At 34.2% G+C, this 12,037-nt stretch overlaps 1 protein-coding gene across 4 annotated transcripts in view; it reads left to right on the forward strand.

The window, feature by feature from the left end:
• PSPC1 (paraspeckle component 1) overlaps window positions 1-12,037 on the forward strand; it is a 113,739-nt gene that overhangs the window by 37,854 nt on the left and 63,848 nt on the right. For 3 of the 4 annotated variants that reach the window (XR_004901435.1, XR_004901436.1, XM_028531731.2), the window contains exon 6: window positions 6,821-6,926. Coding sequence is in view for 2 of the 4 variants with exons in the window: in XM_028531731.2 (XP_028387532.1) it covers window positions 6,821-6,926 (106 nt within the window). In the remaining 2 variants the exon portion in view is untranslated. Of the gene's footprint in view, window positions 1-6,820; window positions 6,927-10,343; window positions 10,392-12,037 lie in introns of those variants that run through there. The other variant, XM_036018392.1, reaches the window with a different exon arrangement.

The raw sequence follows: 12,037 nt of genomic DNA on the forward strand, positions 1-12,037 counted from the left end.
GGCAACTGATTAATGTTTCTCTTGCACATCAATGTTTCCCTCTCTTTCTCCCTCCTTTCCCCTCTCTCTGAAAAGAAATAAAGTCTGAAAGATAAATAAATAGATAAATAAATAAAGGAGGAAGGAATGCTAGGGAGAGAGAATCACCAGTGGACAAACACTACAGTGATGATTGTTACACACATGGTCTACTGATGGGTGCTCAAGTTGTTATGCCAAACTTGAGAAACAGGATTTATGTACACAGTCTCAAATTTGTACTAGGTACCGAGGGAAAAAAAAGTAAACTTAAAGTGGAGAAACCCAGCAGATACCACCATTTCCAAGTGTTAAGGTTTATGTCACCTGTAATAAGACATTGACACCAGGGCCCCCTTAATATGATGCACTTAGAAGGATAGTGTCATTTTTGTGGTTTTCTTGTCAAAAGCTTATAGCCTCATGCTTGTTAAGAGGAAACGTAAGACAAACCCAAATTGAAGGACATTATACAAAATAGTTCTCTTTAAAAGTGCCAAGTTTATGAAAGATTAAGAGCAACTGAACTGTTACAGACTGGAGGAGATAGTAATTAAATGCAATGTGGGAATTTGGATAGGATCGTGGTACAGAAAAAGGACATTAGTTGGGGAAAGTGGGTGAAATTGGAATAAGATCTGTAGTTTAACTGTAGCATTATATTAGTGTTAATTCCTGGTTTTCATAATTGTACCATGCATATGTAAGGTGTTAGTATTACAGAATGCTGCATGAGGGATATGTAGGAACTCTACACCATTTTTACAACTTTTCTGTAAGTTTAATTAGCAGTAAGGGGAAAAAAGAAAAAGTACCTTAGTTATTGGGGATACAGTGGGGAACAAAGCACATGTGCTGCCACTATGGAACCTACCATTGTATAGAAGGGAAGCAGATACAAATTGGAATAATCAGATGATTAAAAAGCAGATAAAGTGCACAGAACTAGTGTGGAGTACTTACTTGAATTTTTAATAGGCTACGTACTGTCAAAGGTGAAATACTGGTTGCTTGACTTGGTAACCATTCTATGTGTATGGTAGTTTTTTACTGAATAGATTTTCATTAATTTTATTAATGTGCGTGGTTATGTCAGATTCAGTTTGAAATTCAGATAACTATATACTAACAGTAAAAACACATTGATAATTTGATGGGAATTTTTTTTTATGCATCGCTTGTTGTAATTATTTTATTTATTTATTTTAGATAGAAGGGAAGGGAGGAAGAGAGGGAGAGAAACATAAGTATGTGGTTGCCTCTCGAGCGCCCACTGGGGACTGACTTGGCCTGCAACCCAGGCGTAAGCCCTGACTGGGAATTGAACCAGTGACCCTTTGGTTCACAGGCTGACACTCAGTCCACTGCGCCACACCAGACAGGGCTGTTGGGAAATCTTTATGCTTCTTTACATTCTAACAGATAGGGGGCAGTGACAAATTTGTTAACTAGCTTACCTTGTGCCTGGTGGTGGGGAGTTACTTTTGAAATTGCTGTGATAATTTTGATTTAATTATGTGAACAACTTGTCTTCAAATCAATAGTTTTATAGCATGTGTCAAGGGAAGGGGAAAATTGCTGTGTTTGGGAATTTAATTTCATGTGAAATTATGAATTTCATAATACTTGTAAGCCAATAAAACTCTAGTAGTAAAACTGCAGAGTTGCCTGACTGGGCTGCTACCACATAAGAATTGTGAATTGTTAACAAACCAGATAGTTGGGACTGTGCCTTTTTGTTTTAAATTAGTTGGAGATTGAAAAAACTAGTTTAAGAAAGTATATTTTGAGAGAAATTATATGATTTGTGTGGAGTATATATGTATACTTTTCCTTTCAGTGCTACAAATTAATTTAGTTTTTCATGGGTCACTTAGGTCTTCAGAGGCTGTTGCAGTGAAGAAGGAAGGCCAGTACAAAGGAGTTATATGTGTTAGTTCACTTAGTTGTTCATCTGTTGCTTGTTCTTGTGTTCCTTCATTCCTTCTCTGACTGCCCTCCTACCTGCCCACCTAATCACCATTCTTTCTCATTTATGTCATTTGACATAAATATCCTGTGAAAGGTGTCTGGGGCTTAGCGCTGAACAGGAACAAAGAGCAACAGGGCTTTTCTCACTAGTCATATTTCAGCTTAGTGCCTAGAGCCGCTCATTTTTCAGAATCCTACAAAAATATATAAGACCTGAAAACAATTAATTGGCTTCAAGTTAAATCTTGAAATTTAGGTTTTTATCAGTTTCAATTATGTATAACAGGAAGGATGTTAATATTTATCACAATTCCTTATTAGTTCCATTTATGGCCATAGATGACCATTAAAGCATTAGTGGATTAGAAAAAAATGCACATCAGCCTTGTCTGGTGTGGCTCAGTGAATTGAGCAATGGACTGTGAAGCAGAGGGTCGCTGGTTCAATTCCTGTTCAGGGCACATGACTAGGTTGCAGACCAGGTTCCCCAGTGCAGGGAACATGAGAGGCAACCACACATTGATATTTTTCTTTCTCTCCTCTCTCTCCCTTTCTCTACAAATAAATAAAATCTTAAAAAAGAAAAAAAAGGGGGAAAAAGACAAAATGCAAAGCAAACATGTACAATAAAGGAATGTTCCTGTGTACATTCCGTGAATTTAGATTATTGACTTGTGAGTGTTGTATAATCACAGTTCAAAGTAAAAAAGAAACAAATTTATGGAGAAAAGAAAGGAAGGAAAAATAGAAAATGTTTAAAGTGAATTTGCCTTTTTACTATGTTTTTTCTCCTGATTTATAAATCTGTTTTTATGTTATCGGAAAAAGTTGCTTTAGCAGTGGGAGAAGTACATTTTAAATTTTATTTAAAATACTTTATCTGGCCTGGTCAGGTTGCTCAGTTGGTTGGAGCATCAGCGCTACACTGAAAGACTGCAGTTCAATTCCTGGTCAGGGCACATAACCCAGATTGTGGGTTTGATCCTTGGTTGGGGTGCATAAAAGAGGAAATCAGTGTTTCTCTCTCTTTCTGCTCCCCTTCTCCCCCTCATCTCTCTCCTTTCCTCTGTCTAAAAATCAGTAAACATATCCTTGGGCGAGGATTAAAAAAATACTTTATATGGTTTTTGTTTCAAAATGTTACATGTTACAAAATTCACATACATTTGTATGTAAAAATAAAAAGGGCAATGTTCCTGTTCCCTAGATATTTCCAGTGTGGCATAAACTTTTCATGCTCTCTTCTGTGCTCATACAAATTATATTTATTTTTAATTTTAAATTTTTATCCTCAGCAGAGGATATGCTTTTTGATTTTAGAGACAGGGGAAGGGAGGGAGAAAGAGAGGGAGAGAAACATCAGTGTGCGGGAGATACTTTGATGAGTTGCCTCTGCCACATGCCCCAACCAGGGACTAAATCCTCAACCTAGCCATGTGCTCTGACAGGGAATCAAACGTGTGACCCTTTGGTTTTCAGAATGATGCTCCAAATAACAGAGCCACCTTGGGTCAGAGACATACAAATGATTTTTTAAAAATATTTTTACTTATTTATTTTTAGAGAGAGGGGAAGGGAAGGAGAAAGAGAGGGAGAGAACCATCAATGTGTGGCTGCCTCTTGTGTGCCCCTCACTGGGCACCCAGCCCACAACCCACCCATGTGCCCAGCCTGGGAATCGAACCAGCAACCGTTTGGTTCACAGCCTGCATTGAATCTACTGAGCTACACCAGCCAGGGCCATACAAATGATTTTTAAAAGCAGCTATAAGAGTACCATTCTGGTACTTGCCTTTTTTTTTTCTAACAGCTGTACCACATTTTTTTATGTCTACATATATGCACATTACCTCTTTGTGACAGTTGTATTATGTTCCTTTGCTTCAAGAGACCATAGTTGTATCCCACGTATACTTAATTGTGTCTTCAACCTTTTCCATGATATATATCTGTGTATAGACAACCTTGCATATGTGTGCAGATATTTCTTTTTAGTTTACTGGAAATGGACATTTAAAATTATCTTGAGTATTGTAAGTTGGCCTTCAGCAAGGTCATTGTTGCAATTCTGAAGACCAAAAAGCTTTAAAAACCAAAAGCCTTCTCATGCCATAATGTGGTATGATCAGATATGGGTCTATTTGATAAAAAGACCTGCCCTGCCCTTATGTTGTGGTCACGTCAAACCTTTACTATGCCAGTGTAAGAAACGTCCCAACTTGTAAGAATTTTGCAGGTTTATTTGAGCCAAGTTGATGACAGTTACTGGAAAACAAAATCTCAACCAACTGAGAAAACCCCCCGGGAAGATGGGAGTTTAGCACTTTACTGGTCTACAGCAGAATCAAAGGAAATGATATAATGGGGTTTCATAAAATCCTTTGGAGATAGATAAGGGGGCCGGAGACAACAAAGTGGGAAAACCTCTGTGATTGGATAAAAGATAAAATGATAGACACACAGTGTTGCACAGGTGGGTATAGGATAGTTGACAGTTAACATAACAATAATGGGATTTGTGTTCTCCCATTGGTGTAGTACCTGTGCTTTGAAGGGGGTGGTGGTGTGTGGATTTGACATTCCACAGGTATGTTGTTGTAGATGCAAAAAGACAACAGACTAGCTCAGTTAAAGTAAAAGGCCTTTGTTAGGGAAAATACTGGCCTAGGACATGACTACCTGCTGTGAACTGCTTTTACTTAATAAATTTTTTTCATATCATCCTTTGTGGTTAAATTAGGTCTCTGAGTTTGTAAGGCTGATAAGCAGGGCTCCCCTGAGCTTGACTGGTTTAGTGTGTGGCCCCTTTTCTTCCCACAACTGTGTTCACAGAATGTGAATGTTCATTTAATGCAGAAATAATTAATGTGGTTGACTATTGGGTTTTGTCTGAGATCTCACTGGGGATATTATTATAGTATATTGGCTCATTTTTCAATAAGTACTCAATTTGAAAACATGTGGCCTTAAGGTGTTTTGAATAAGGGAATTTTTACCTGTTCTGTGTATTGTCAGCAGTGTATGAATATAAAACTATTTTAAAACATTGTGTTTATTGATTTTAGAGTGTGAGAGGTAAGGAAATAGGAGAAAAATACAGAAATACCGATTTGTTGTTCCACTTATTTGTGCATTCATTGGTTGATTCTTGTATGTGCCTTGACCAGGGATCGGACCCTCAACCTTGGCCTGTGGGGCCAATGCTCTAACCAGCTGAGATACCTGACCAGGGCTGAAGCTATTTTCTTTTTTAAAAAAATTATTTTTCAATGATAGTTTAAGTTCAACACTATTTTATATTAGTTTCAGTTGTAATATAGTGATTAGACAGTCATGTACTTCACACAGTGGTCTCTGATATTTTACCCGCCTGGCACCATACATAGTTATTACAGTATTATTGACTATATACCCTATGGTTTGTATCTCTGTGACTCTTATAAACTACCAATTTGTACTTTTTAATCCCTTCATCTTTTTCACCCAGTCCCCTAAATCCCCTTTGCTCAGTCTGTTGTCCTCTATATCTATGAATGTTTCAATTTTATTTATTTTGTTGTGAAATCATATAGTATTTGTCTGAAAGTATTTTCTTAACAGTAAAATTTATGTGTTAATGTCGAAGAAAGTGGGTTAACCAGTTTACTTGAGTAGAGTTTTATGTTGGGAACTTAGACTTCTCAAAATAGTAAGTAACTTACTTCTTACTTCTCAGATTTTGCTTGAAATTCCTTAGGAACATTGTCTTGTTACTTGCATGTGGCCTGACATGAAATCCTAACAGCCTTTTTGTTCTGCTGGCTGAGGGAGATACCACCATGTCTTTTAGTTCAGTGACTTGTATTGTGGGGGAGTATTGTACAACAAAGAACAAAAAAGTTTCTTGAATTTTTAATATTAATGCTCAGTGTAGAAAGGTGCATATAACAGTGACCTGGAAAATGAGACCTACTAAGGCGTATCAACATCATATAGTCTTTACTATTTGAATTACTTTTTTGTTTTAGGGTGGAGGGCATGTATATGTGAATTTGATTTTAATGCCACTATTATATCAGTTACTTCAATATTGTAGATTTTCCTTCTTAATCCTATAATAACTAATTACTGATTTAATAGTAATCCTGCAAATATTGTTTTATTTTTTTCCTTAATGCATGAATATACCTTTAGGACAGAGGTGTACAAACATTTTTGGGGAAAGGTTAGATAGTAAATACTGTTTTAGGTTTTGCAGGTCATATGGTCTATCTTAACTAATCAACACTGCTGTAGACTAAAGGTGGTCATAGCAGTAAGTAAATGCTTGTTCTATAAAAACTAAATCTACACAAATAGGGTATATAGACTGACCCTTGCTTCAGTGGGTTGTTGAAATGGGGGTGAGAGGGTTTGTTAAGACCTCCTTCTACAGATAATAGAATTTTTATGTAGGCATTGAGGTTTTTTGCACTGGCTTACATAGGGATAGATTCTGAGTGTCTTTGTACTCTGCTATACCAGTGATGGATCCCAGGCTTTTCTCTTTAAATAGCAACAGAGTACATCTTTGAGGTTTTAGACTCTGAATTTTATTTCTCTTAAGCATTTAAGTACCCTGGTTATATGTTGTTCCTTTTTTGAATTTATCCTAGTTAAGCTACTTTATTTTTTGGAAATATTCGATTTATTGAAGTTTTAGAGCAAAACAGGAAGGTAAATCTAAGGCAGTCATTATTGAAAGATTTAACATAATGCGACTTACATAAATTGCTTTGTTTAACCTGAAATAAAACACCTGATTATGGCTTACTAAGCTATCATGCTGAAATTTTATTTAAATATCTTTTAGACATGAAGAAGAGCATCGTCGTCGTGAGGAAGAAATGATTCGACACAGAGAACAGGAGGAACTGAGGCGACAGCAAGAAGGCTTTAAGCCAAATTATATGGAAAATGTAAGTAAAATACCAGTTTAACTAAAATTATTTTCTGTTAGGTCAACATTGTATGTTTAAAATTCTTTAGATATTACTTTATATATTAGCGTATTTTCTAATCTTTCTGAATTTATTTTTTTATGTTAAACTAATTTTTTCAAACCTCTTTCAGGTAGTAAATTAGAATTAGTTTCTGAAGGTAATTCTCATGTTTTATGAAATGGATGTTAAATTGTTCTTCAGTTTTATTTTTAAAAAATATATGGTACTAAATTAGAAGTCTTTATAAATTCATCTCCATTTGACTGATTTTCACCATTTACTGAGATTAAAAATTTTTTATTTTGGAAGATTTTAGATATTATAAAAGTAGATTAGTATTATGTGTTAATCACCCAACCATAACAGTTATCAACACATGGGTGATCTTTTTAGTCTTCTAGTGTACCTACTTTTCTAAACTATTTTGTGTGAAATACCTTACTTCATATGATTTTATTTTTCAGTATTTTAATATAGATTTCTAAATGATAAGAATTTTTTAAGATGTCTTTATATCTTAAAAATAGTCAATTCTTTAATTTCAATAAAAGCCCAAATTTTCTCAGGTCTTAAATGCTTTTTTTTAATTTTTATATTTTAAAAAGAATTTATTTCTAGAGAGAGAGGTAGGGAGGGAGATAGAGAGAGAGAGAAACATTGATCACTTGCCTCTCCCATGCTCACAACTGGGGACCTGGTGGGCAATCCAGCCATATGTCCTGACTGGGAGTTGAACCAGTGACCTTTCTGCTCACAGGTGGTACTCAGTGCACTGAGCCATACACTGGGGCTTTTTCTTTTCTTTTCTTTTTTTTAAACAGTTGTTTTCTTCAGGTTGTCTGATCCAGTCTTTTTAGTCCATAGGTTTTCCTGTTCTTTTTAATTTTTTTCCTTTTTTTTAAATATAAAGAAACAAAGTCTCATTGCACACAATGTCTTACATTTTGAATTTCGTTGATTGTATTCTTGTGGTTGTCAAGTTTCTCCATTCCTGAATTTCTTGTAAACTGAAGTTAGTTCCGAAGACTTGATCTGACTCGAATTTTTGTTTTGGGGAGGCAAAAATGGTAGGGCAAATAAGAATCCTTCAAATGTTTAAAATATGTAAGTTCTTTTTTTTTTTTTTTCAAAGATTTTATTTATTTATTTTTAGAGAGGGAAGGGAGGGAGGGAGCGAGAGAGAGAGAAACATCAATGTGCAGTTGCTGTGGGTTATGGCCTGCAACCCAGGAATGTACCCTGGCTGGGAATCGAACCTGGGACACTTTGGTTCCCAGCCCGCGCTCAATCCACTGAGCTACGCCAGCCAGGGCTGTAAGTTCTTAATGTTAACCAACATAGTCATTGTTTACCTAAGGTGAATGACAGTTTAACTCATTCTGAAAAATATTTACTAGTATTTTTTTTCTGTAGATGTTTAAAAGCCATAATTATTTAGTGAGTTTGTGAAGCTAGAAGTATTCAGGTCATTGGTGTCCTTTAGTTCCAGTTCCTCTTTCCCTAGAACGTAAACTTTCTAATTTGAAAGAATGCATATACAGTAAAATAAGTTCTTTTTAAAAAATATATTTTATTGATTATGCTATTACAGTTGTCCCATTTTTATCTCCCCTTTATTCCCCTCCACTCTGCACCCCCTCCTTCCACCAGCATTCCCCCACCTTAGTTCATGTCCATGGTTATAAATGTAAGTTCTTTGGTTTCTCTATTTCCCACACTATTCTTTACAGTAAAATAAGTTCTTACTTGCATAACAACAAGAAATTGTTATCTTCCTATCAAGTAAATATCCATTGAATGAAAATTGCGGCATTTAATTCAATTAGAGATATTTTTATTTATAAGTCATATGAAAGATTTGATTTAATTGATTTTCAGTTCATCACCAAATTAGTTGAGTAGGTTTTTAAAGCATTGTTAAAGTTTTTTCAGTAATTTCTAACGTTTTGAATTCTCTTTTTCTCCTTGAGTGCATAGGACTTGGTCAGTGGCATATTTGAAACCATGGTTTTAGGTTTTTTGGCTGTTATATTTGAATATAAATCTGTTAGATTTATCATTGTGAGGAAATTTTCTGATGTTGATAAAAGAAAGTAGAATTAAAAATTTCAGGCTCGTATTTTGAAAACTAGTTGCTAATATTTTTCTCTTCAAATATAGTCAAGATAAAAACTACATGTGTTCTGTTTTTTACGGAAACTTTATTTTGTTCTATTAAGGATTAGGCAATCTGTCTGAGTCTTTATGTATGTGAACATGTCTTTTACTAAAATGCTTTGCTTATAGTAAAATGGGTAGAATTAACACTTTTCTGGCATAAACTTGACATTCTTGGAGCATATGTGTAGCTGTTTGCAATAATGTCATATATGTGTTTTAGGGGTCTAGAAGGAAATGATTAAAATGTATCTTACCGTTAAACTTTATTAAGTTGACTTGTCACAAATTTGTTTGCAGACTGTTCCTTGAAGTCATTTAAGTTTTTCAAAACATATACCAGTGTTTCAATATGCTCAGTGGCATTTAATATGAGTATAACTAATGGACAGATAGTTTCAATTTTTTTACTTTTCTATTAAAAACTGATTTGGAAACATTGCAATTTAAAATTGAAATACTGCATGTTATTTTAATTTAAAAATACTTGTATGTTTAAAATGCATTTTAATGGTGGGCAGAAGTTTGCAAATACTGAATGAATTTTGCAATTAAAATAAATTTGATATTTAAATACTTATGTTGGATTTGTTAGCATTTTAAAAATAGACTGTTGTTCCACCCTGCTACAGAGCTAAGTATGGTATTTATATTTTTAAAGGGTTAATGGATGGTAGGAAAAAAGAAATATTAGAGATACCTGTGACCCGCAGAACTTAAAATACTTATTATTTGGCCCTTTACAGAAAAAGTTTGCTGAAGCCTGGGCTGGAGTGTTGGTGACTTTTAAAAAATAAATTAATACTCATATAAGGGTACAAAGTTACTGTGTTCTTAACTTTTTGAAGCAGAACCATATTTAAAATAGTGTGTAACAATGAAATTAAATCTTTGGGGGGGGATAGTTCTTGTTCTATTTTTAGATCTCTTTGAGATTAGAGATTATGAATGGTTACAAGTTTTTCGTCATTTTCCTGTCAGTTTTACGTGGTTTCTAGCTTCATGATGCTTGTTAATTTATACTAATGAATTAGTAAAGAAACATTAGGAAAAGTTCTTTATAAGACTTGAATATTTTTATGTTAATACAGAAAACATTTAGGCAGTTTTAGTTATTTTATATTTACTTTGAAAATTGGCTTTGGAAAAGATTATTAAACAATTTTAATGTTTATTTTTGTCTTAAAAGCCTTGAAATTAGGCCCTCTCATATGCTTTCTCTTTTCTACTGTTCAGTTTAAAGGGAAGAATCAAATGGTAAGTTTTTAGCTCCTCAGATAATGAGAGTAAAGTAGATTTACTTGGTTTGTTTTAATATGCCACCTCTTATTTTTTTCTAATATTTCTGTTAGAAATATTCCAGTACAACTAATAGTATGGGTTTTGAAGTATAAAATAAATAGTGATTTCCATATTTTGTGTATTTGAATAGTGCTTATAAAAAATGTGACAAAAGGGAAAGCACACATCATGTGTGGTCATGCTTTCTTTGTTAGCCTGGAACTTTATAATACTATGACATACATATGAATACATTTTTTTAAAAGTTTCAAGGATATGCCATCTCTTCCTCACTTAGAAGTTGTCATTTTTACTTTATAGTTTATTTTTTCTTAAAAGAATATCAAGCTTTTTGACAGTAGCTCTAATAATTATAAATTAAACATGTTATTTTTCATTCTTGTAGCATAATGCATTTTTTACTATCATAGCAATGTGTATATATATATTTTTATGCTGTTCCTTCATTACATTGAGGTTTGTATTTACTAGAGTGTAAAGTGTATTTGAACCATTTTCTAGGTAGTATTTACTAGGTTGAAATTTTCTACTTACCATGGTTTATAGCTTTTGGACACATCACAAGATGTTATTCTGTTTTTTAAAATTTATTAATTTTATTGGGTGTTATTCTGATAACAGTAAGAATTTATAAGATTGTCTTATGATATAAGATTGTCTTATGATTGTATATTCATGTTAGTTTGCTCCACTTACTGTTGGTCAAAGTGGTCTAAATATTGAAGTATTACAATGTCCCAGCCTTTATATGTAGATGCAGTGTGGGCTGGAGTAAAGGGGAGATTTTTTTTAATTGATATTTTGGTAGGGAGAGAGGGAGAGAGAGAGAGGGAGGGAGGGAGGGGGAAAGGGGGAGAGAGAGATCAATTTATTGTTACACTTATCCATGCATTCATTTGTTCATTCTTGTATGTGCCTTGACTGGGGATTGAACCCACAACCTGGATGTATCTGGATGACGCTCTAACCAACTGAGCTACCAGGCCAGGGAAGGGGGAGATTTTAATTAGATTTTTTAACACAATGCCATCTCTAGAGTAAACTTTGTTTTCTTGGGAAAATGTTTTTTAGGTAAAAATACCTAAATGTCATTCTAGCTGTATTAGTTATAAAATACTTTGTTTAGTAAAATTGGGGCTGTGTTTAGAATGGGTGCTATTTGTTAGTAGTGTCTTTTTCTGGTGTGATACATGTTAATGTTTGGTTTTCAGTGAAGAAAAGAGTAGACCTTCCTATTTCTTTCAAATACATACCTGAATTGATATTGCAGAGTTTTTATTCCTATTTGAATAGGTGGGAATAGCCCTGGTTATTTCAACACATATACATAATAAACCCAAAAAGATATTTGTATTATATACTAAGGCAGTAATTTGACCCAGTTATGTTTGTTTCTGTCAGTGGCTGTCCCATTAAAGCTCCAGGGATTATTAATTAGTGAGACCAAAAGCATTAAGGAGATGTGACCAAGACACTAAGGGTCTACTGTCTTTTCCGTGGCAGTGTTTTTCAAACAATGCATAAATAGTTGGGGAGGTTTTAAAAACTATGGGTTCTTAGGTCTCCAACATACAAATTGATTTGTTTTGTGGTTTCAGTAGATTCTGATACATTGTTTTGATTGCTTT

Source organism: Phyllostomus discolor, chromosome 2, assembly GCF_004126475.2.
Source record: "Phyllostomus discolor isolate MPI-MPIP mPhyDis1 chromosome 2, mPhyDis1.pri.v3, whole genome shotgun sequence".
NCBI classification, from domain to species: Eukaryota; Metazoa; Chordata; class Mammalia; order Chiroptera; family Phyllostomidae; genus Phyllostomus; species Phyllostomus discolor.